The sequence below is a fragment of the Eurytemora carolleeae genome, unplaced genomic scaffold (assembly GCF_000591075.1).
Source record: "Eurytemora carolleeae unplaced genomic scaffold, Eaff_2.0 scaffold106, whole genome shotgun sequence".
NCBI classification, from domain to species: Eukaryota; Metazoa; Arthropoda; class Copepoda; order Calanoida; family Temoridae; genus Eurytemora; species Eurytemora carolleeae.
In genome coordinates this window covers 118,223-145,434 of record NW_019396089.1, presented here as the reverse complement: position 1 = coordinate 145,434, position 27,212 = coordinate 118,223, and the positions used below count along the sequence as shown (strand labels likewise).

At 31.0% G+C, this 27,212-nt stretch overlaps 1 protein-coding gene across 1 annotated transcript in view; it reads right to left on the bottom strand.

Moving 5' to 3' along the window:
• Positions 1–27,212, bottom strand: part of LOC111718377 (uncharacterized) — a 79,762-nt gene that overhangs the window by 21,231 nt on the left and 31,319 nt on the right. Inside the window, exons 5-15 of the mRNA XM_023493950.1 lie at positions 26,751–26,806; positions 23,293–23,393; positions 21,686–21,774; positions 18,468–18,573; positions 15,480–15,552; positions 14,409–14,522; positions 11,916–12,033; positions 11,428–11,571; positions 10,571–10,724; positions 9,446–9,495; positions 6,113–6,181 (exon numbers count right to left, since the gene is read on the bottom strand). Of these exons, the coding sequence (XP_023349718.1) occupies positions 6,113–6,181; positions 9,446–9,495; positions 10,571–10,724; positions 11,428–11,571; positions 11,916–12,033; positions 14,409–14,522; positions 15,480–15,552; positions 18,468–18,573; positions 21,686–21,774; positions 23,293–23,393; positions 26,751–26,806 (1,074 nt within the window). The remainder of the gene's footprint in view (positions 1–6,112; positions 6,182–9,445; positions 9,496–10,570; positions 10,725–11,427; positions 11,572–11,915; positions 12,034–14,408; positions 14,523–15,479; positions 15,553–18,467; positions 18,574–21,685; positions 21,775–23,292; positions 23,394–26,750; positions 26,807–27,212) is intronic.

Genomic DNA, 27,212 nt, shown 5'->3' with positions numbered 1-27,212 from the left:
TATATTTCTCTACCTCAACTAGTACATTATATTAGTTAAATGAGTATATATTTCTCTACCTCAACTAGTACATTATATTAGTTAAATGAGTATATATTTCTCTACCTCAACTAGTACATTATATTAGTTAAATGAGTATATATTTCTCTACCTCAACTAGTACATTATATTAGTTAAATGAGTATATATTTCTCTACCTCAACTAGTACATTATATTAGTTAAATGAGTATATATTTCTCTACCTCAACTAGTACATTATATTAGTTAAATGAGTATATATTTCTCTACCTCAACTAGTACATTATATTAGTTAAATGAGTATATATTTCTCTACCTCAACTAGTACATTATTTTAGTTAAATGAGTATATATTTGAGAGTTTGAACTATTTTCAGTAAATAATTAAACTGTTACTACAGATGTTTTCGAACTTTGTTTCAATAAAATTCCCAATTTTCCTTGTATTTGGTAAAAAGATTATTTTTCATTTAAATCATTCTTGTTTATTGTATTTTGAATTGTATTTTGATTGAAGATTTCGGAGCACGATCATTTGCTATCAACTCACTTGCTATCAACTCACTTGCTATCAGCCTCACTTGCTATCCCCTCACTTTCTATCAACTCACTTGCTATCAAACTCATTTGCTATCAACTCAGTTGCTATCACATTCATTTGCTATCAAGCCTCATTTGCTATCCGGCCTCAACTGCTATCTACACACTTGCTATCAAGCCTCACTTGCTATCAGGCCAATTTGCTATGAATCCTCAGTTGCAATCAACAATTTTGCTATCAATCATCATTTGCTATCAAATTTTCGCCTTGCTCTCAATCATTACTTTAAATAGTTTTTTTTCTAAAATTCCGCAAAAAAATGGAAAAATTTCTCAAAATTTGGAATTCTTCAGTCTCTGGCAAACTTTGCGTGGGCATGGAGTCGGCTCGTTTTGTTGCAAGCAGACTTTAAGGAAATGCTTGAATCATATGATAACATGCCTTTGGGTATTTATATGAACAACATTGTTCGTTTTTTCAAAGATGATTGAGTGATTATTTAAATTGAATATAATAGATTGTATTATTAATGCACTCCCTTTTTCATTTTATAAATTGATATTATTTGAACAACCATATATAAACTGGTTTCGTAATATAAACTAAGAACTGGTTTTAATAGCAACTTATTTAGAAACACAACTACTATTTTGATTGCAACGTATTTGGATAGTAACTAGTTTTGGATAGCAGATGAGCATTGATAGCAGTTGAGACTGGAGAGCAAATTTTTTATAGCAAGTGAGGCCTGATAGCAAATTGACCTGATAGCAAGTATGTCGATAGCAGTTGAGGCCGGATAGCAAGTGAGGCTGAGAGCAAGTGAAACAGATAGCAAGTGAAACAGATAGTAAGTGAAATGATAGCAAGTGAGTTGATAGCAAGTGAGTTGATAGCAAGTGAGTTGATAGCAAGTGAGTTGATAGCAAGTGAGTTGATAGCAAGTGAGTTGATAACAAGTGAGGGGATATCAAGTAAGGCTAGTGAGGAAGTGAGTTGATAGCAAATAATCGTGCTCCAAGATTTCATTATTGTATTACAAAATCAGTATAGCTAACATTTGCATGCGTATTTTCTATGGAAATGTTTTTGAATAAAAAACGGCATGAGTTAAAAAAAACTGTAACAATGTTGTCTGGAGCAAATTCATAATCTCAATTTCGATTTTTTGTCATCTATATATCTTTTTGAAAAACGATCGTTTTGCGATGAAAACGACAACGAAAAAAAAACGAATAATGTTCGTTTAAAAAATAGATTTTTAAAAAGTGGTCGTTTTTTAACCCTATCTCTGCTGGGGTACTTGAAACCCAGGATATGCTGGGGGGGGGGGTCAATTTGACCCCCCCCCCTCTAAATCCCATGGTTGATGTCCAAATATGACAAATGATACATCATTGGAAAGCTCTTGTGCTCTACTTTTAGAATTTGCAAAAAAATTGCAAAATCGCAAAAATTGATTTTTTTATCGCAAAATCCAGTTATATAGTAAAAATGTTTGCAAAAAAAATTTGTCCAAAAAATGAAAAATTATACATTTTTGAAAAGCCCTTGACCATGCCATTTCAAATATGCAAAAAAATTTTCAAAATTTTAAATAACCTGATTTTTAAGCAGGAAAAACTAAAAATATGCAAATTTCCTTAGACAGGTTGTTTGCAAAAATTTTGCAATTTTTTTCGCAAAACTTGTGCAATTCGTTTCCTTGTGTCAAAGGCTTTCCAAAAAGCTAAATTTTATCAAAATCTGACAAGTGGAAGTGGGTCAAAACAAAGATTTAGTTAGTTACAGGAAAAAGCAGTCATTCAGGCAGTGTGCCTGAGGACTCAGGCAAGTTAGTATTAAAGCCCGGTTTTAGGCCTAAAGGGAGGGCTTTGGGTATGTAAGAAAAGTCAGAAAATTTCAACAGCCTCAGACCAACACTTTTTGAGTTATGTAAAAAAACTACAGGGGGGGTCAAATTGTCCCCCCCCCCCCAGCAGGAATAGGGTTAAAAACGATCGTTAACAATCGTTAACGAAGAGAAGAGGAAAGAGGAAACAGAACTGAAGGGTATCAGTACTTATCATTTAGTAGTTTAAAAGAAAATATCAAGAAGTTTTAACTCCCACACAACCTTTCACCTGCATTAAAGACGACATTCGATAAAGTTGCATATTTATCAATAACATTTTTTTCCTAAAAAGTTATTGTTTTTATAACGACCGTTGTTATAAAGTTCTTTGTTTCGTTAACGATCGTAATCGACGACCCTTCGTTAACATATTTATCGATGACAATTTTTCGAAAACTATCTTTTTTTTAAAAAAACGATCGTTTTTTTAAAAACGATCGTATAAAGAACAGTCGCTTATCGTTATTATAAAGACGATCGTTTTCAAAAACGATCGTTACTCGTTTTCTAAAAGTTCAAAACAAGCGGGCCTTTTTTACAAACGAAACAAAAAACGATCGTTTAATGATCCTATTAAAAAAACGATTAACAAACCTATTTTTATACATAAAGTAGTATTTTCCATATAATAATAAAAATAGAATAATATAAAGATGAGGCATTGGGAAACGCGAATCCAGACGCCTCAATTGGTTTAGTGAAAAAGCCACAGAATGACGAATTTTCTATAATTCAAAAATATTTTAGGTCTTTTAAGCATATCTCTCACCAAAAACTTGTTTTTTTTTAGTAATTTGCCGGTAGAAATGCATAACTTTAATATCGTTGTGGATAAACTTTATCTTAAAACAGATTGCAATGTTTGGTTTGCATTTTTTTGGCCCCATAAAACCAAGGTTTTTTTTGGGCCTTGCTCACTTTACCGGCCTGATTAATATTTGATTAAGATCAGATTCAAAATTGGAGAAAACCAGCAACATTATATTTTGTAAAAATCACAACTTTAATTCTAATTCTAAATTTATTTTTGAAGCAAGATCTGAGAATGAGAATTAATTTTTGCGATGTGCGATTCTGCGAAAACAACGAAGAAGACGACCGACACTAACCTAACCAAATTTTAAAAATATTCTACTATTAGTTTTTACAAAGTAGTTGTGTCCAAAAGTTTCAGAAAGATCTAATTTTTTTAATTGTGTTAATCCTTTAAATGTTGATAAATATTATGTTTTTTGGTTATTTTATTTTATTTAACTTTGCATTAAAAAAAATAAATGTTTTAATTAGAAAAGAAAAAATTGCCATTTTTTCTCTGAATAAATATATTGGTATTATTTCTATAATATAAAAAAAATCAAATTCCAGCAGAGTAAACAGTATGATTGTAGTATCAAAACGCTTTTTTGTTGATCTTAGATAAAAAAAAATAAAAGATTTATAAATATTTTTAACTTCATAACTTTTAGCTTTATATAAAGTTAAATTAACTTTTTAGTTTTTTAATAATTGTTTTTTTTGGGATTATGTTTGCTTATTACAAACTTATTTGTAATATGTTGCACTCGCTAAAAACCATGAATAACAAAGAGAGCGCTAAAAAAACGTTTTGAATCCCTTTATCTTTGTAACCTAATCGCTTAAACCTTTAGTATTTCAAACTATTGATAGTCTGCAAAGTTGTGTTGCAAAGATATCGGGATTTTAGTATCAGTGTTTGAGGCAGTTTCTTTTAGGTCAGTTTATCCTTGAACATGGTAACATAAAAATATATAATTTTAGGTCAGTTTATCCTTGAACATGGTAACATAAAAATATATCATTTTAGGTCAGTTTATCTTTGAACATGGTAACATAAAAATATATAATTTTAGGTCAGTTTATCCTTGAACATGGTAAGATAAAAGAATATAATTTTTTCTTTTTCATCTCCCTTTACTACTGCACATTTGTGCATATTGACCGGTCTTTATACCTTTACTCGTGTTCTATCTGTTAAATCTATGGTTGAAATAAACTTTATGGATCCGACATCCATCTTTTCAAAACTTTCATTTCACATCTTAAAAGGATTTTGCTTCGAGCCTTAAAAATTCCAAATTGATCGCTTTTCATAATGGACTTTTCTAATTTTCCAAAAGATTTGCAAACACAAAGGATGGAAGAATTTTAGTCAGATAAAGAATATATCAAAAGAAAGAGTAACATAAAAAAGAGAATCTAGAATAAAAATCTTCAAGTTTATTTAGTTTTATGAAGTACGCAGAAAAAATGATAGCATAGAAAGTTAAATTACAAAGCTAGCAAAAGTTCAAAGAGTAGTGGGTTTAAGCTACTTGAAAGCATTTTTATAATAAAGTTAAGTATGAAGGGTGTGACAAAAATAGAAAAAGAAATCAGAAGAAAATATGAGAATGTGTCTTGAGATTATTAATTATAAGAAAAGTTAATGTAATGTTGGTAAAATGGAAGACAGACAAAATCTTTATATAAATTTAGCTTGTCTGTTTGTTTGTATCCAATAAACGTCAAAACAGCTGAACCGATTGGGACCAAATTTTGTTTTGGAGATCATGTGACCCCAGGGAAGGTTTCGATTTATGAATGATCAAAACTTCAAAAATTTGTGTTTAAAAGTTTTTTATTTTTGTAAAATTTTGAAAAAGCGCAAAAAAATATTATGAAATCCGCAAACTTAAAAAAAATACTGTTCATGCAAAGAGAAGATGCTAAAAGCTTAAAGCCGCTCACAGTTGAAATAGAAGATGGGCATTAGACACGAAGCGTCCTAAAGTTTTAGAATTATAAAATAACTTAAAAAAGGAATAAAAGGAAAAATGTAAAAGCGAAAATCAATACAAATAAACGTATCGTGTATAAGAACTGATGAAAATATAAATGATTTATCAAAATATAGATTGAATAGAATAAAAAGATTTACAAGAAGCAATTGTCACTTAACCTTAGTATTAGTCAATTTACATCTAAAGTGCATCTGATAAATTGATATCCCATTGTTAAAATATGTTCTTGAATGGTTCACAATGGTACCATGCCTTTAATTGGTCAGAAATGGCTATTTTCTCCGAAGAAAATTTGTTTTTATCTTGAAAGTATGTCTTTATTTTTTGGGGAATCATAGAAAACAAACTTTTTAATGTTTTTTTTCAAAACTTTTTTAAACTCATAATATGTTGATATTGAATCGGACAAACCACTTTTTCTTCAAAGTCTTTTAATTCCCCATGCTTTATTGACTCTACTGTGCAATAAATAAACATATTAAACCTTACCATGCTATAAATAAACGTATACAACAAACCCTACCATAAATGAGCATATTAAACCTTAGTATGCTATAAATAAACATATAAAACCTTACTTTGATATACATAAACATATTAAACCTCACCGTGCTACAAATAAACATATTATTAAACTTGATCCTGCTATAAATAAAGATATTAAACCTTACCGTGCTATAAATAAACATATTAAACCTTACCGTGCTATAAATAAACATATTTAACCTTACCATGCTATAAATAAACATATTATTAAACCTGACCCTGCTATAAATAAACATATAAAACCTTACCGTCCCATAAATAAACATATTACTAAACCTGACCCTGCTATAAATAAAGATATTAAACCTTACCGTGCTATAAATGAAGAAAGCTCCAAGAATAATGATCCTAAGAAGAACAGGACTTGCAGCTTTTACAACCTAGAACATTTAAGAAATAAAAATGTACATTTAGATTTGCCTAAAACTTTCAAAAAGGAAATCATTGTTATTAAAATTAATATAATATTATATTCATTTGAATTATATGATGTTATGTTACCAATTTGTTATTTCCCAAACTGTAATTTCTATTAGTTCACAATGAACAGACGCTAAATTTATTTTGAAAATACAATTTAATAAATAGTTGAAATGTTTTAAAATGCTTCAAATTTTGAAAAAGACGTAAAAATGAAGATTTTGACATGGACTAATGATTTAGGCAGTAATAATCAGTAATAAAAAACGAATCCCTTAAAAATAATATTCTGCCGAACTTTATCTGTTTCTAAAAGATGAGGCTTATCCACAGTTTATTCCATTTCTAATTCAAATTTCCAAGAATGATTTAATTAATCCAGATTATCTATGCATCTAACCACAGAAAATCTTCTTCAGCATTAGAATTATTTGTAGTATATACTGTGCACCACTTTATTGTTATAGTCCGTTATTCAATGCAAATATAAAGGATACAGCTTTATTTTTCAAGATATTATTATGTAAACGAATACACGTAAAGGAACTGTCCTCGTGATTCAGGCCCGTAACCAGGGGGGGCTGCACCCCTTTTTTTCTGAAAAAGGTGCAATGACGAATTTGCACCCCCCCCCCGTCCCATATAAAAGAAATTGTAACTCATAATTTTCTAAAATCTAAGGCTAAGTGGCTTGGCTATGCTCAACATTCACAGAGATGTCAAACTTGACATCTCTGAAATCAAGAACTTATACAAAGTAAAACATTTTTTAAAGTTTGAACAGTTGGTTGAAAGGGAAAAATTCATCCATTTATTTTGGAATATAATAGCCATTTTTGGGAGTTTCAAAAATATTATTTTAAGCGAGGATATTTGTCATTTTTAGTCAAAGTAGAAGGTTTTTTTTTGAGTACTCAAAAATTCACTAAGAATGTCTCAATGTCAATAAATAAACTCTTTTAAACAAAATATTAGAAATTTTATTTTTTATTCATCTTCATAATATCAAGATGAGGCCGAGGGACAAGAAGAAGCCTTGATTTTAAATAATGAATTTTTTCCTTAAGCTAAAGTACCATTCATTTATTTTTAATGCATATTGTATATGTAAACTGAAAAGTTTCAGATACTAAAATGTAACCCTTAAAAGCTTAAATACACTTGTTATAAAGGTTATTCTTTATAGCGTACATTGACAATGTAATTAATAAAACCATATACCACCGTAAAAAAAACCAAGCATTGCTTTTAAAAAAGCAAAAAAAAATTTCGCCTGCAGCGCGCTTCTTTGCACCCCCCCTGGAAAAATCTTGGTTACGGGCCTGTTGTGATTCTAAGAGAGGCAACGGCATTCTAAAAACCTTAGTCAAGATAATTTTATCATTGAGTGTCCCTTGAAATAAGGTTTACAGCACTATCTTAAATTTTTTCCCTCTAAATAAATACAAAATTTAAGCTTAATAATTTCAATATTAATTTTTTAAATCAAGAAAATTATAAAAACGCATTTCAATATTTGAAGAAAAAAATGAATAAAGAACTGAAATTTTACAAATGAGAAATATGATAATATCTAAAAGAAATATTATTCCCAAACCCAAGAAAAGGTAAAACATGGAGACCAAAAAAGAATTACATCATTAGCTGTGTTATTGTGCTTAAGTTTCATTAGTGAACATTATTATTGTTTTTATTTAGTTAAAATTATTCCCCAAGCAAAAGTGGGTATTTTGCGAATGAAGTATTTGCATTCTTTCGTAGAAATAGGCTATCGAGTTTCCAAATTTTCCTTAAGTCAGATTTGATAATAAATTAAAAAACGAAAAATTGGATCATTTTTGCAAAATTTTCAGTAACCATTTTCAAGAATTTTCCAAAATTCGAACAAAATTTTTCAAAATTTTTCAGAAAATTTGGGGGGAGAAAGGCAAAAGATATTCAAGCTGTCACACTATCATGTACAAATATATCAGATTAGCAAATTCCTTCTTGTAAATTGAAACTAGGAACAGAGGAAATCATGGATCATGGTATTGGGACACTTCAAGGCCAGTGAGATTGACAATTAATTGGAAATTTTTCAAACTGTCTGGATCTATGTGGCACTTTATTACTTTTAGTGTTATTGAATATGCATCAACAGTCAACACCAATCGAAATATTACTCCTTTAAGTGGAAAATAGTCCTAAAAATATATTTATCTATATATATACATACTATACTGTAACTTTACATTTGTATTTTTAACCCATTTCATTTAGTTAAAATTTGTGCAAATGTATTTTTTTTAATCCCGCAACATATGCTGCTGATGAATGTCAAACATGAAACACCATGTAAACAAATGTTTTAGACTTATTTTATGAAGATAGTATAAAAATACAATAATAAGAAAATGTTCAATGTAAATATATATATTATATAAATATTATAAATACATTTTATATTCTTATACTCTGTAACTTATTTCTATAAATTTTGCTTTTGTTTGTCAGAGAAAGATAATGTTCTATTCATTTTAACTACAATAATTTGGAAACTGTCATGCTGAAATTGAGACTTTTAAATGTTTTTTTTTCCCTACAACCACCCCTTCATAGTTAGGGCAACACTAATAATTAATGAAAATAACATCAAGGCTACAAACTTTGGAAACTTTATAATTTTTTTCCTTTTGTGGAAAGTTTAGCCTTTTAGAAACAACTTTATTTCCTTTTTTATATTAAATAAGTTTTTAAATGGATTCCTCAAGTGTTGGTAATTGCAAATGAGAAAATTTTAAACTGAATGTTTGAAAAAACTTAAAAAACAATTATCTAACCAAATCTAATTTCTTTAGAGAGATTATAGACGTACTTTCAAGTCAAATTGATTATTTTTAATTGCGGTATCTCTGTAAAATTAACTTACGGAATAATGCTGTAAAGACAATGTAGGAAATTATCACAATATAATATTTATAATGTTAAAAAAAAACGGCGATATCTTCTTGATTGTAACTTAAAGGTTTAGTGGATACTATGCTTTGGGACTCAGATATTCCTCTCTTTATATAGATTATGTTTACAGTCCCTTTAATAAATAGAGCTGATTGGGTTTTAAATTATCCACCCACATTCCCTTTTGTATCTATAGTATGTAAGTTATGACCAATTGTCAAAAAGCAACAAGATTTGTTTATAAGCTTCATAAGTAATACATTGGATCCGTCCTCGTTATTTACCTTGAGCTCCCTGTACTTGTATGTAAAGAGAACTACGACTGGCAGGCATCCTAAATACAAAATCAATTAATTTCATCAATATAAATACTTTGATTGTCTGTCAGGGTGTTTGTATTCAATAAAAGTCAGAACGACTAAACTGATTGGGACCAAATTTTGTGTGGGACCTAGGGTTGTTAATCGATTTAAAACGTTAGAAAAACGATAGTTTTATCTAGATTTCTAAAAACGATTTTTTCGTTTTTGGAAAAAAAACGATTGTATTTGAAAATGCATCAATCGATTTGAACTTTCAAAAACGAAAAACAATCGTTTTTGAAAACGACAAAATCAATCGTTTTTTAATAACTAACGTTTAGTTTTTAGCTTTTTCTTTCATTTTCAAAACGAAACGATTTTTTTTAAAAAAGTGTAAACGATCCATTCCTAGGGACCTCATATGAAAAGGTTTATGGATGCTCAGAATTACAAAAAGTAGTATCCAAAAGATTTTGAATTTTCTGAAATTTTCAAAATTAAAAGTTAAAATAGAGGATGCACCTTGATCTAACGAGAGAGAAACATTTGGTTTCTTTTATTTGAAATCAAACGTGTTTTCGTCTATAACTCAACAGTCTTTAGATTTTTTTATTTTATTTCTTTTTCATTCAAAATATATATGCCGACAAAAAATATTTAAGATAAAATGCTATAAAATTATGTAAAAGGTGTCAAATTGTGCGCCATAAAAGCCTTGTATTAATAATATTAATAATATTCTTTAATTTGTTCTTGTTGATCTTTAAATATTGCTAATAGCTACGCCTTTTTAAAGAATACAAAATTAAATATTTAAAAATGCAAAATACTTTTCATTGTTTGCCATTTAACATTCAAGGTCATCGTTAAAGATTTAATGCTTTTTATTTTTAATAACAAAAAAGTGTTCTTGTTAGAGAAACTAGTTAAGTATTTGCCACAAACTCAGACTTTCCAGTTTCTCGATCTATAAAGCTAAACGTGGACTTATTGATCTTGCAGAATTTATATTTTAGAATATCGAAGGTCTAAACTCTAAACCATCAGGATTAGCAACTTAGAGTTTTTGTTGATGAGTAATCACTTTTTTTCTGAAATCTAACTTACCTATAATAACACATTGAAGAACTAAGAGAATAGTTCGTAAGACCATATTCAATGAGACAATGCAGGGAGAAGCATCAGCACATTCCTCACACCCTTCAGCACACTCCAAGCATTGAAAAGAGTCATGATCGTCGTAGAAGGTCCAGTTTACACCCTAGAATAAAATAAGAAGTTTAATAATACTTCAAAAATTGATTTAGAATTTGTTTCTTTAAACTAAGCAGGGATTTTGCCCCATGAAAAAATCAGTTTTTCTGTAAGCCATATCATGTTTTAACAATGGTTTGTCAAAAATCTTGTAACTTGAGATGTAAGTAAACAATTGAAAGCTTAAACTGTAATTTATCCAGGTAGAAGCAATTTCAACTTTTACTCAAAATTAAAATATATAAATTGGAGGCACTAGTCCGGCAAGGGCTAGACATATTATTAATTTTATCAATCTGTTTATTTTTGGCTTAAAATTAACAGATAGTCAAATCAACTCTTCATTTTAAGTGATAAAATTACAATTCTGTCCATGCAGTTGTTCAAAATATTGAAAGTCCAAAAATAATTCAGTCTAAATTGGCATGTGTTTAAAATGTGCGGAAAATTCTATGATTTTCTCTTAGTTCCATGAGTTCGGCATTGTTATTAACCGGTTTTAAATATTCCATGATTTTAGCTCATTTTTTTAAGAAATTATGCCAAATTTTGACTCTGGAAGACGGTATAAGTCATGGGGAAGCCAAATTAATCATTATTAAAAAACCATTGAAAAATCGTTAAAGATTTTGCATAGTCATACAGCAAAAAAAAACTTTTAGAGAATACAAGAAGGAGTCCTCTGAATCAGTCACTTTTATTCTATTTACCATTAGCTTCTGCTCGTACTCCTCCTCCAGAATGGTCCCATTGTAGTACTTCAACTGTGCAGAAGTGTCCGGGAAATAAAATCCAGTTTTACAAACACACGAGTAACTTCCACGCCGGAACCCTAGTCCAGTTAGTGGCACACACTAAAACAGAACACAGAGATTGGTAAACAGCTTTTAACTCTATAGAAGAAGAAAGCTGTGCCTTTTGCTTGAATTTTTTCCTATTTAAAACAAAACAACCTAAATGGAAATCATCAGGACTGGACCAATTCTTTTTTTTTGGTTTAATTGTACGTGCAATTTTTTTTTGCTTAATTTTCGATTTTTTGATAAAAGTCTAACACTAAATCAACTATACTTTTTCTTATTCATTAAATACAACTCCTCGAAATAACAAAAAAATCTTTAGCAAGAAAAATGGAAAATAAAAATCATTTTTTATTTTTATCACTGTATAGAATCATTTCAAAGGTAATTAAACTTACTGTTGTAGTCTGCTTTTTACATTTGTCTGTTCCTCCAAATATATTAAAGGAACTTCCATTGATATGGCACTGGTTGATATCTACTCTACGAAGATCTATGTCAATTCCACTGGTACCTCTGAAAATATTTCTTATTAAGTATCTTTTATGAATTACAATGGACCTTCATTGTAAAGTTTTACTTGTCTCATGCTATTTTAAAAGCTTAGAGTGTTCTTGAATTAAATTAGAGGTATATATTAAAGATATGGAAGCTTCAGATTTAATCAAAACCACAAGCATATCATACCAATAAAAGCTAAACTATAAAACCACACAGCAAAATTTGATGAACATTTCTACTATTTGAGTATTTGTAAGAAATAGGTCAATGGCCAAATTATTGAAGAAAATGAACTGTTGGATTTAAATACAAGTTTAGATATTTGATAGATTTTTTTTGGTGTAAACCTTGTCAACAGATAAAGCATAGCAGTTGCAGTCATTGGGACAAGTTTTAAATTATCTAACTCATTTAAAGGGAGTGTTCGCGAAAAATGAAAGCTTTAGTGAAAGAGAATGGCATTCATAAATGTTTATTTGGATGGCTTTCTCCATTTATTACACCATTTCCAGTCCTAGTCCACTAGATGATAGCAAATTTACAAAAATAGAGTTAGAATAAACAGCCAAACCAACACTGCAAAAATCCATTTTAATTCCGAAATCAATAAGTTTTACTCTGTTCACAAAAGGTTTTATCAAAATATTATGAACTGGGTACAAAAGGTATTCTGAAACATTAAAGAACCAACAACTTTTGCAAACCTTTGTGTGTGTCCTTCTTTTGTCAAGGAGGATGTACTTTTATAATTTTAAAAACTGAAAGTCCAAAAATCTATAAATAGATTCTTTCCTAAGTCCATTCTAAATTTTCCATTGGAACTAAATGTGTGGCCTGCCTTGCAAACTTCTTGAAAATGCGCAAAATTTTTCTCCGAATTGTGCTGCGCAGATGTGTGTGAAAATGAATCTGGCACAAATGTTGCGTAATTCCGCAAAAAATAAGCCTATGCATATTCTATTACATTTAAGTTCAAGTAAATAAAGTTCAAATGCAAGGGAGTTGTAAGATTTGCAATTTGCAATTACTATATACTCACTAGTCCCTATCTTGGAGAATTTTTTGTGCACCTTCAGCTGTAAATAAATCATATTTGATTGATATCTATATTGAAACTTCTCCCCAAGGATATTATACCCTAGCTTCATGCTGTGCTAAGGTGAAAATGGAAAATATAGTTTATCAATAGATAAACAATAAAATCAATTTACTTTGCATCTAGGTACAATATTCTACACTGTATTTTAGTTTTACATTTAGCATTACCTCAACACTTTGAGAAACATAGGCCTTAAACAACACCAGGCCCTAAGGGCCATACCATAGTCCGTACAAAATTAAAGAAAATCCTAATCCATCCTTGTCACAGTAGACATTCCTGTTTCATGTTTATCATTGATTTTAGGATTCATTTCTAATTGAATGATGAGATAAATAAATAGATACATAGATGTTAACGCTGTTGCAATTTCTAATGGTGCACATGAGTGAACTCTGATTGGATCAGACACTATCATAAGATGAAACAACTGTGGCAAATAAGACCTATTTGAAGTACCAATTCGTAATTCAGTGTATTAGAATTAGATTTATAACAATAAGGGAAGGTTCACTTATTCCTTCTATATTTGCAAGTTGTTGGTCCATCTATATGTCATATTGCAAAACCAACAAATCGGAACACGGTTTATCCCTAGCCCGCCATTTAAAAAATTCGGGGAAATACGGCTTGGGTCTAAGCTGTCGTTGGACCTTATTTACGGCTTGAGCTTTCAGATTAAAGCTGCATTTTATTTTCCACAGCTAGAGTTGTATTAAAAAAACAGGTTTAATATTCTATTTGGCAGATTTTCATGGTAGAAATTAGCGCATTCCCAGTTTTTATGAGAACAAGACGGAACATTGAGCCTTATTCTCCACTAAAACCAATCAAGGTCAGTTTTATTTTCGTTGGGCCTAACTCCTTAAGTCGAGCCGAAGATCTTGCAGCTGTCAATCATGTGACACAAGCTGTCGTTTGAGTTGGGTCGAAGATTGGGTCTTAAAGTTGGGTTTAAGGAATTACGACTTGAGCCGAAGCTTTCAAATCGCGGGCTCCTGTCAAAGACTTATTAGGGATTGGTTAACAGTGGCATTTTTGATGAAAAATTATCTATCAATAAAATATGCATACAGAAACCACTTGTTTGCAGTGAAATAAAAAAATAAATGAGTAAAGATATAAATAGTTAAAATTAATCCTAGAAACTTATGCATTGGTACCTCTCATATTATGAAATAAATAAATCAGCAAATATAAAGAAAAAGTTGGTGAAAGAATGAAGGAAGAATAAGGATTATGGTCCACTTCAACCAAAAGATACATACGTCTATCTTTTGTCCAAACCTACTTGAAAAAGTATTCTTCTTTTTCTGAATTATATCCAAAGAATGGAACTGTGTAGGTCATCATCCAGATATTCCCACCTCCACAGTCGTAATAGGGTTTAGTCCACTGACCATCCCTAAACAGAAAATCAGTCAGTAAATAGATATACATTAACCTACAGGCCAAAGAACAGTATTTGATCCTTTTTTGAAACAAATTCTGACATGAATTAAAATTTGTATTCTCTATGATGGGAGATCCACTTTATCATTTCTGTTTTTTTCTAAGAATACAACATTATTTGTATCAACCAATTTTTTTTCCTGAAGGTCTTAAATAAATTTTTAAACTCGTAAATCTCAGGAAACATTGCTACTGCTCATATATTTGTTTTCTGCATGGTGGTATAATGACGATAATGGAAGAAAAGTCTAATTTTTTCAAACCAAATTTAACATAAAGTAAATGGGTATTTGTCACAAACTCAAATTTGTTATCCCTTAATCTTTACAACTTGATGATTGAAACCTTTGATATTCTAAACTAAGGCTATTTGATCTAACATAATTCATAGTTTGAAATATGAAAGGTCAATCAGGTGGCAAAGAGACAGATATTAAAGAATTAGAGTACATTTTAAATTACTCTTTTATTAATAAAAGATAAAATCATTACTTTAAAGTGAAAGATTTTAACAATTATTCCAAATAATTTTAATAGTCTGACTCTTGACACTATCATTTGTACAGTGTACTTAACCCATAGTGAAAATCTACAACAAATTAAAAATGTATTTATTATTTTTAATTTTATACTTTATTTAGGTTAGCTTTAAAACTAGGAAAAAAGATCAAGAACATATCAAAGGCAAGGAAGCAAAAGTGTCAATAAAGTTATGAAAGGAAAAATTGCACAGTGCATAGTAGTAGATAATATGAAGAAGAACTGTGTTATGATATTAAGATTCTGAACTAGATTTGTTCACTTTACATGACAAGAATGTATTGTTTGTCAGTGTTTCCTGCCAGAAAAATGTCCTGATGGAATAAATGATCCACTGCTTGTGGTTTATATCTCTACACCATTAACTTACTTGTATTGTACAGCCAATATTTCCTTCTCCATGAGAACTGTATTGCTTAGGTTTACATGAACTGCATGAAAGCCTGAAATATATTTGGTTAGATTGCTTGAGAAAAAGGTAAATATGAAATAGAATTGACAAATATTTTTTTGTTCAAGAAATGTAGCATTATCTTTATATCTTAGTATGGTTTATTTGATTTAAAAAAAACATGCAATGTAAAAGAATATAGATTTAACATTTCAGAGATCCAAACATAGCAGTGGAAACAAATTGACAAGCACTGCACATTTATATTAATTGATTAATTATGAGTTTAAAACTAACTTATGTAATAATGCATAAACTTTCAAATTGCAATTAAAATTAGGCAATAAATTGCAATAAGCTAACAATACATTAACCATGGGCAGCCGTAGTACATTTGAATTTCAGAGCCGGGTCAATCTTTCCGGTCCTAGTTTGTACTGTACCGCACGGACATTGGGTTAATAAAGCAGACAATCAACCGTACTAGCCAGTTGACGAGGTCAGACTTTATGCTTCATATATGTTGAATTTACTTTTACTTAAGGGGAAGAGGTGCGTGCAACATCTAGATCGAATACAAAAATGTAGAAATTCCTTTAAAATTGTTTATACGTTTTGTTTGTTTTGTACAGTATAAATAATCTATAAAGGGAAATATGATCTTAAACTTTTTGATGTATTTGTAAATATCATATTCAGTCACAGAAAAATGCTAAATAAAGTAAATTCAAAAACTATTATAAAAGTAAAATTTTAAAGAAACAAAAATTTTTCCTGGTCTAAATTTGAAATCCAGACCAATCTTTTTTCTGTTACGGATCTATGAGCCGCACGAAAAAAACAAATTTAAAGCAGTAAAACTATGTTTTCTTCAGAAAATTGTAAAATCCTGTTGACTCCATTCTAGAGATTATGAAAGTAAAATTTATCGGAAATTACTGGAACAGCTTTGGACCTCTGCGTTAGATATTAGGCCCACATAAAGCAAATACTTTGGAGTGCATGATCCATATTTAACCCTGTTCCTGCTGGGGGGATGGGGGGAAAGTTGACCCCCCCCCCGTAGTTTTTTTACATAAGTCAGAAGTATTGGTCTGAGGCTGTTGAACATTTCTGACTTTTCCTAACCATAGAGAATAGAATATATATTAGAGGGGAATTTACTCGAAAAAAGTGTAACACGGCCATTTTATTGTACTGTTTCCATACTGCAGGTGTACTTCACATATTTGTGCTATATAACCTTTTGGGCCCTGGAACATCATTTTATAGAAAATCTAAAATTAGTATTAATAGAAAATCAAATTATAAAATAGGCTGGTTTCAAAATTGACTAATGATCATTTCACATAGACTCTATATGCCTTTCACTTTGCAAGCGATGATTTTCCGTTATAACTATAAATCAAATAATGATTTTTTTTTACCTAATTAATTCTATAAATTTAATTTCATGATTAGTACACATTGAACTCCCTTTCAGGCTGAAAGGAACTGAAAAAATTCATACCGAAGTCCAAAACTAAAGAACGAAAAGCTTCGACTTAAATTTTAAGTTCATGGTAAAATGCCACTTCTGACTTAATTTAAACCTGAACTTTAACCGTGAGGTTAAATATTTAACCCTGTGGTTAAATATTTAACTCGCCGAAATCGACGAGTTAAAATTTAAACACGTGGTTAAAATCTTGAAATCCCGCAATCCCTATTTGTCTATCATCATTCAGCGGTAAGAGGCATTCAACTAATTACGATATATTTAAAAGTAAAAACCTTAATTCAATAAATTTCACACCTTAGATTAATTAATGTTTGCACGTAAACCCAAAATACGGTTTTGACTAGAAATATGTTTTGTTTTTCGTCACGTAACATAAAATTTAAAAAACAGCTGATTACCGAATACCGATACTTACGTAATAATTCTTTAAATCCTTTTCTCTGATTGGTTCAGATTTTTCCCGGGAAATTCAAATTTAAAATTGAGAAAGTTTAATATTTAAGTAGCTACTCATTATTTTACAGAACTTTTAACCTCGAACTTAAAATTCGCGCATTCTTTAGTTTTAGACTCGAGAGATTGTCTAAATTCCCCTCTAATATATTCTATTCTCTATGCCCATAACCCTCCCTTTAAGTCTAAAACCGGGCTTTTATACTAACTGCCTGAGTCCTCGGGCACAGTGCCTGAATGACTACTTTTTCCTTAACAAACTAAATCTTTGTTTTGACCCACTTTCAGTTGTCAGATGATTTTTAGTTGTTTGGAAAGAAAACGGATAGCACAAGTTTTGCAAACAAATATTTGCAAACAACATGTGAAAGAAATTTGCACATTATCAATTTTTCTTAATTACACATCAAGTTATTTAAAATGACATGGTCAAGGGCTTTTCAAAAATTTATATTTTATCATTTTTGGACATTTTTTTGGCAAATATTTTTACTAAATAACTGGATTTTACAAAAAAATCAATTTTTTAAAATTTGCTTATTTTTTGCAAATTCCAAAAGTAGAGCCCAAGAGCTTTCCAGTGATGTATCATTTGTCATATTTGGATATTAAACATGGGATTTAGAGGAAGGGTCAGCGTATCCAGGAGGGATATGGTTTAGTTTCTTTTTGTAATTTTTAACATTTTTCAAAAAGAGGAATTGGGATTTCAATCTCTTGTTAAGTTCCATTAATTTTTCTTAAATTGAATATTTTGTGAATAAAAAAATGTGTTCTGAAGTTAGATTTTTGTTTTGTAAAACTTAGAATCAAGCATTGATCTCCATGTAATGAAGATCTGTGGAATGATTTAATTCCTTTTCGATGTTGTAAGAATCATGAAAAATTAAATGGATTTTTGCAAGTTACTTTCATAAACACAATGTTTTAGTGATTTTTGTATAAACACATAAATATATATAATGCTATTCTTGATCATTTATATCTGTTAAGGACAAATGCTAAAAACCTACCTCGTCGGATTGGATAGTTGTCCCTTACAATTTGTTCTGCTCTTTGTCTAGCATCAAAGAACCAGACTGAGGTATTACTCAGATAGTTATACTCCAGTGCCAAATCCTGGATTCACCATTTTATTCTAACTAGGCTTATAAACTGCATGCACAGAGGTTGGACTTTATAAATTGTTAATCCGTTCAGAGAGCTATAATCCATTAAATGTTGTTGTCCCACGAATTGAAAGATTGATTATCTGAAAGTTCAGCGTCTTCTGGAAACATCCACCAATCAAAAGCCAAAGAAATATGTACGCAGCCAATAAGAAAGTCAGCTTTTTTATGGATTTTTTTGAAGATATGTTTTTTTTTTCAATGTTTTAAAATCTTGGATTTGTGAAATAGATCATCTTTTAATTACTTTTCCGATATTTACTTTAAATTAAACGAATTACAGAAAGCGCTACCTCGTTTACAAAATATCCTTGTTTTTACACTTTTTGCAAATTTTGTGTTTATATTCAAAATTATATCTACAAAACAAATTTAATGAATTGCGAGAAGTCGTTGAAATATGTATATTGTATACGGTTACGTTTAGAGATGGAATTCTATCATGGAGCTTTATGGCTGGTTCAATTTAAAGCTTATGAATTTTGAAATATAATAATTCAGTTCGTGACAAAAACTCAGTCCCTTTGTCTGCATTAGCTAACAATACATTAGGATTGTTCAAAAAAAAAATAAAAAAATATTGATCTTTGATTCGGTTATTCAGAATTTGAGCCATTAAACACTTGAGAAATAGTTGAACCGGCGGTAAATAGTTGAGTCAACTTTCTTAAATTTATTAAATTTCGTCCTGGAAGCACATTCATGATTTATAATATATATATGTGTAAATTTTTCAAGAAATTGAACACTTTTCTTTCTCAAAATAACTAAATATGAAAGTTCACAATACAAGAAATCTAAAAATTTGCAGAGCATTTGGCAAAAAAATCCTTGATAAAATAATCAGATAGTTGATAACATTACATCTATTCATGTTTACATAAGTGTAAATCCCTTGATGGTTAAAGCGCCAGGTAAATACGAAAACAACAAGCTTAGACAGTAATAATGTATTCTGGTAACACGAAGGGATTGAGTCTTTGCCACAAACTCAAATCACGATATATTAAAAACCTGATTGATCAAACAGAATTTATAGCTTAAAATATATAGAGTCTACGACATTGGGTTCTTTAAAAGTTTTAAAAATCAAGTTATCTATATACAAAAGTTACAACCTCATGTCTGATAATAAGCTTGGATTTTAATTAAGTAAAGTTAAATTTAAAGATATTGGAAACAATATTGGATTTGTGAAATATATCATCTTTTAATTACTTAACCGATATTAAGTTTAAAATTAAAAGACTTCCACAAGATATCCTTTCTTCACCAGCAGCATTTTCAACATCATTTCTGAGTTCTTTTTCGCAAAGACTGAAATTTTTTTAAACTTGTAATTTATCTAGTAATTAAAGAGACACACGTAGTTTCAAGTTTGTCGATTCACAACAATATTCTTGAAACTTTTGTCAAATCAACATTTTTTAGCTAGAAAAAGCTTATCACGGGCAGCGCAGCCGTAGTACATTTGAATTTCCGAGCCTGGTCAATCTTTCCGGTCCCAGTTTGTACTGTATCGCCCGGACATTTTGGTAAACAAAGTAGACACTAAATAGGACTAGCCGGTGCAACAATGTTGACGCGGTCAGACTTTAGGTTGAATTTAGTTTTACAAAAGGGTGAGAGGTGCGTGTTATCCATCCCTGATCAGACAAAGGTTTATTGAGTACCGCTGTAAATCGGACATGCCACTGTAAAAATAGAGGTTCACTTGAAACATTGTCTACATTCCCTTTGGTATTCATTCAAATAAATTTTGAATGATAAAGATTATATTAAAATATAAAATATTGAACCTTATCTGATAATACAAAAAAATAAATAAAATTAGTAAATTTCCTAAAAATGAAAATTATGTTGGATAAAAAATGTGTTTTAAATACCAAATAGATATTTTGGTCCTGTAAGTAGTTTCAAATTTTCCATTAGATTTAAGAAAGCTATATAATAACACTCTTAACTATAAAAGTAGGATAAACGTTCCCTTGGGCTAGATACATATTAATTTTATGTTTAACACCAAAATGATAAAACTTTAAAAATGGTAATAGTGTTGGCTTAACCCTAAACAGGCTGGAGAAGGGGGGGGGCGTTTGAAGCCCCCCCTGGTTGTTTACCTTAGCACTTTCATTTTTGAACACAATCCTTGCGAATTTTTTTGTCTTTTAATGAATAGAAATTTAAAGAATTTTTCTAATTCATGGGGTGGGGTACAAGGCGGTAAAAAGTCTGGTCTGTGTAAAAAAAAATCTAAAATAGCCCATACCTTTTTTGTGACTAAAGCTAAAGATCTAAAAACTATATTCTNAGGTTATGCACAGATTCAGACCCCCCACAGCCTTTATAGGTTTAAGTGAAAAAATATCAGTTTTAACATTTGAGGGGCAACGGTTATTGGCAAAATAGAACTAGATTTCCGAAGCTTTTTTCACCAAATCTTTATCTTCTCTCTATAACTTTGTAACCTTATGGCGTAAACCTTTAATTTCTCAAACTTAGATTATTTTATTAAACAAAACATAAAGTTTGTAATATTAAAGGTCTCAGACATCGGGTTGTAAAGATATCAAGATTTAAAAAACTGAGTTTGTGGCAAAAAATCATTTCCTTTCTTTAGAAAATCCATCATAAATTTTGTAGATCATCCTTCAAGCTATAGCTTTCATTTTGTTTACTGCGTTACACGCAAAACTAATTACAACGAAGTGCATTAGAATATTAGAATATTAGAATATTTTAAGTCATTCTTTGATCTCTTATTTAAAATTTGTCAAAAAAGCGCGAGAAAGCTTAATTCTTAAAATTTCAAATACATTGCCTCCAAAAAGTGTATAATAGCAAATACGATAAATATACTTTTGATAGGAAAATGGGTTCTAAAGTTAAGACCCTGGTGCTTTAATCAGGACCATCAGTTTACCGTGCGGAAAAAAAAATTGTTGAATCATGCATTTTACATTTTCAGTGGTACCTTTCAGTTTGATAGCTCCAGAAAAAAAAGGCACTTTAAATTTCAAACGCCGGGCACTTTGGCTAGTTAATTTATAAAATATGAATTCCTTTGCAAGAATAGAGTTGTTATGAACACGGTAGGCATACGGGCAGAAGAGGAAGAAGGATCCATATTGTTTTTTATCATAGCAGTTACCTAATCAAATAAATAATTTAACACTCGCCTACATCTTTGCAACCAAATGGTCTAGGGCATATTTCAAACCATGAATTCATGTATTTTCAATTATCAATATAATATGCAATTAGAAAATTGAAGTTTATGGCAAGTGTTTGTATTTTCTAAACTTTACAATAGTTTTGATAAAGTAATATTTTTTGAAAGAAAAGTTAACCAAATTTTTTCTAAAAGCTTCTTTATGCCTTTTATCTATGTTGTATTTGATAAATATTTCAACGTAGTTTTAAAAACAAGACTCGAATGCACAATACTGTACCGTGAGAACCAGAAAACTGTAAAAGCTATTAGTCTCCTATCTTGTTGTACTTCATTATGCTTTTCTTAGAATTGTAACGTTAAACTCCGAAAGCATCTCTCTGGTGTTGATTTCTACTATTTATTTATTTCATGAAATCTGCAAGGTATTGCTAAAATGTTGCAATATATCCATGAAACTCTCTGCGGATGGATTAAGTGGGATTTAGTAAATCTGTTTCTTTTATATATAAATTCAAACTTAGTCTGGATTCTGGTCATGTTATGTTCTTAGAGAAATATTTGAAATTAAAGGGCAAATATCTTCATCTTTCTTTAAAGAGACTTTTGTCGTAATTTTAAGTGACCCTGAGATTTACAAAGGTACCCTTTAAAATCTGAACAAAATGGATTAGCTTTCCAACAATAGGAAGTTCATATAAGATTGTCAAAATGTCGTTCTCTTGTCCACAGATTGATAGGTGCCCCATTGTTGATATTCAGGTTATCCACAAAAGGATTATAATCCATAGACGATTGCATAGAATGTTTTAGTCTTATTTTTCTTAGATTCCAGTTTCCCTGAAACCGTATGATTTTTTTAGCGATATTAAAAGTATTTCTTTTTTACGCTATAATCAAAATTCAACCTTTTAACGAAATTTTTTTACCCTTCACTACTGTAGATACATCATCGTTAAAGTTTAATTACAAACATAAAATCTTAAGTTATGTTAAACGAATCATAAAAAGAATTAATTTTGCATTCAAAAACTAATAAAAAATTAGCAATTACATACATTTCTTATAAAAGATTTTCATTAATCAATTAACAATTTCATCAATTAATTTAAAAATCTGCCACAAAACTATCTATAGTTCAACTTTAAATTTTTTTAATGATTTAAGGGATTTAATTGTTTCTTCAATGCCCTATTCACAACAGTACCCTTGAGACCTTTATCTGATTCACAGCAGTACCCTTGAGACCTATATCTGATAAATAAATTGGAAAATATCGTCGTTTTTCTAGGTTAATAGTTCTTAAATCGGAAAATTCCGACATGTTTTCCTGAAATAAAAATACGCAAGCCAATCGTAGAGAAATTAAAAATAAGTATTGAAAAAAACCATTGATATCTAATTCCTACTTGATTAGGGTATCGGGCAATGCCATCTTTGCAGGGAGGGTCATTTGAAAATACGCTTACAGTCCCTTTAATCATTTAAAAATGTTACCTGCAGCAAAAATATCATTGTTTAACTCCATCATCTCTATGAGTGCACTGTGGAGTAGATATTGAGAGCTCTCCATTGTAGATTCACCATACTTCCACATTCTAAACAGTTGGTACAGTGAGAACCAGAAAGTTGTGGAATAGGAAGACGACCTTAAAGCAATAACTGATTGTATTTCATGTTGCTTGAAACAGGCAGTTTTAATAGTAACTTATTGAATTACTTACTAAGTAAAATGGATTTTTTGTACACTGCACACTGAACAATTGTTGTGTCCCATATTCATTAGACTATTCAAAAGTCATAACTTGAATTTAAAAGTCGTCTTCCTATTCCAAAGTTTTTTGGCTCTTACTGTATTAGTTACACAGTTCGTAACATCGTATGCGTAAACATATATATACATTATATTATGATACATTATTATATATATTTACATATACTAGGCTAGGGTGCCTTTAACGAAGTTGATGCCCATTTATTGAACGGAGAGATCCCCTTCACTGTGATCTTGACATGGTAAATTTATTGCTAAAATGTGCTGGGTCGACTTTATATAGGCTATTCCAGACTGCATAGAACGACTGAATGCATATACAATATAGTACATGTTGTACCGGCTCGGGTCATGTAATTTTAGGGTGGGATGGCTTTGATTATCCAAAGTGTTTTTTCAGATGAGCAAAGCTAAAAATGTTTTGCTTGGTAATCCCTGAATTGCCCCAGGTTGCAATATTTAGGTAGATTATCCCTGCTGGCAACCTTTAGAACCACAAATAGAGATGTAGAAACAACTTGTCTAAAACATATCGGAAATCTTGGATATTGCTGAACAGTAAAAAGTAAAGAACAATTTCCTGGACAATGTTTTGTGTGTGGACCAGGATGTCCCAATGAACCAGAAGGTCTCAATGAACCACGATGACCCAATGAACCAGGATGTAGCCTTGAATCAGGATACCCCAATGAACAAGGATGTCCCAATGAACCAGGATGTCCCAATGAACCAGGATGTACCCTTGAACCAGGATGTCCCGATGAAACAGGATGTCCAAATGAACCAAGATGTCCCAATGAACCAGGATGATTCCTCGTACCCGGATGTCCCAATGAACCAGGATGTAACCCTGAACCAGGATGTCCCAATAAACCAGGATATACTCTTGAACCAGGATGTCCCGATGAACCAGGATGTCCAAATGAACCATGATGTCCCAATGAACCAGGGTGATTCCTCGTACCCGGATGTCCCAATGAACCAGGATGTAACCCTAAACCAGGATGTCCCAATAAACCAGGATGTAGCCTTGAACCAGGATGTCCCAATGAACAAGGATGTCCCGAAAAACCAGGAAGTCCCAATGAACCAGGATGTTCCCATGAACCAGGATTTACCCTTGAACTAGGATGTCCCAATGAACCATGATGTCCCAATGAACAATGATGTACCCTTGAACCAGGATGTCCCGATGAACCAGGATGTCCTAGAAAAGCAGGATGTCCAAATGAACCATGATGTCCCAATGAACCAGGATGATGCCTCGTACCAGGATGTCCCAATGAACCAGGATGTAACCCTGAACCAGGACGTCCCAATGATTCAGGATGTCCCAATAACCCAGGATGTAGCCTTGAACCAGGATGTCCCAATGAACAGGATGTCCCAATGAACAGGATGTCCCAATGAACAAGGATGTCCCGAAAAGCCAGGAAGTCCCAAATGAACCAGGATGTTCTAATGAACCAGGATGTCCCCATGAACCAGGATGTACCCTTGAACTAGGATGTCTCAATGAACCAGGATCTCCCAATGAACCAGGATGTCCCAATGAACCAGGATGTCTCAATGATCCAGGAAGTCTCAAGGAACCAGGATGTCCCATTAAACCAGGATGTACCCTTGAATCAAGATCAGGATGTTTTTTCAATGAACCAGAATGTCCCAATGAGCCAGGATGTCCCAATGAACCGGGATGTCCAAAAGAACCATTTTATGACATATTTTGTCCCAACAGATCTCCAGCAATTTTATTATTTTAAGCCGCCAATAGCTGCTTACTCTTGGTACCCACTTATCACGAATTATCCAAATCGCTGCCTAGAAACTTTAAATTTTTGATGTGAAGCTTTGTTACGTTTAGCTTCTTTGATAAGCAGCTTTGTCACTTTCTGATATTATTTGAGTAGACGCTGAGTATATTAATGAGAATGCTAGAGCTAGAGATGGGCGAGTTCGGCTTTTTTCATTTCGTTCGTTCATCATTTTAATGACTCATTTTTTAAATCTTTAAAAAAATAGTTTTTTTGTTAAAAAAAATATCGTTGTTTTTTATTTACAAAATAAACGGTTGTTTTTTCCCAAAAAATAGTTCGTTCAGCAAAAAAGGGCTTTTTAAAGTTTGTTTGAAAAAACTGTTCTATCAGTAAAAAAGTATATTGTTTTTTCATGTTTTTTTGAACGAACAATTTCGAAATTGTTCATGAAAGATTTAGATCGTTTAATCAATTTTAATTCGTTAATTTTAGTTTTTTTTCGTTCATTTTAAAATATGAGTTTTTTCTTTTCTCTGAACGATCCAAGCTGTCGTCCATTGTTTTTTTTTTAAATTCATGCATTCTCAAAAATTCTGTTTGTTCACGCAAAGGATGTCCATCTCTGGCTAGAGCTTGCATAAATTTAACCTCTTGGCAACCCACAACTCCTAGATTATTCAAATCCAAGTTCTTATTAGCTGTAAACTCAGGGTTTCTCTCTATCAAGAAGAATAGGTCTACCGAGCCTGCAGATACATTGTAGATTGAAGGTTAACAAAACCCATTCATCCTGATTATCGAGGGACAAACTGCATTCTCTTTCACCGCTCAAAATAATACAGTGTTGGATACAGACATGGGAGTTGTATAAAATAATACAGTGTTGGATACAGACATGGGTAGTCCTACAAAATAATACAGTGTTGGATACAGACATGGGTAGTACTACAAAATAATACATTGTTGGATACAGGGCATGGGTAGTCCTTCAAAAAAAATACAGTGCTTGATACAGACACGGGTAGTCCTATAAAATGAGAAAACATGTAGTTCATTTAAATATGGAATTATAGGTATTAAAGAAATACAGAACGTCCCTCCTAAAATATAGATATCTGTTAAAAAAATAGTCCAAACAAATATGTTTATTTTTAATGTGTCCTCACGGAAAATGAACTATAGCTAAATCTTTATGATTTGTTAACAATTATGAGACTTCAAAGACGACTGTATGGAATTATTTTAGTCTTTTTTTCTTTTGTTTGGTTCCTTGCTACTTTTAATTATTTTTCCTTTCCATTATATTCTTAAAATAATGTATTTTAGACAAAATTCTACCTCAAGATTGTTAGATTCAATGATGATGGGTTGTTAAACAACTAATAATTAATATTCCATTGATCATAAAATAATTTATTATTTACCTTGTAAGCCAATTTGCTCTGTTGACTGATATCAAGGCAGCAGCTTGAAATCTTTCCTAAAAAGAAAAGTTGTTGTTTTCTAATGTTCTGTTGTATCATCTTGAAAGCTGCCAATTTATCATCTTTTAGTTTAATGGAGAATTATATTGATTTAATCTGAGTATAAAGAAGAACTATTTAGTTTTGTTTAACCCTATTCCTGCTGGGGGGGGGAGGGGGTCTGAGGCTGTTGAAATTTTCTGACTTTTCCTACATACCTAAAGCCCTCCCTTTAGGCCTAAAACCGGGCTTTAATACTAACTGCCTGAGTCCTCAGGCACACTGCCTGAATAACTGCGTTTTCCTGTAACAAACTAAATCTTTGTTTTGCCCCACTTCCACTTGTCAGATTTTGATAAAATTTAGCTTTTTGGAAAGCCTTTGACATAAGGAAACGAATTGCACAAGTTTTGCGAAAAAAAA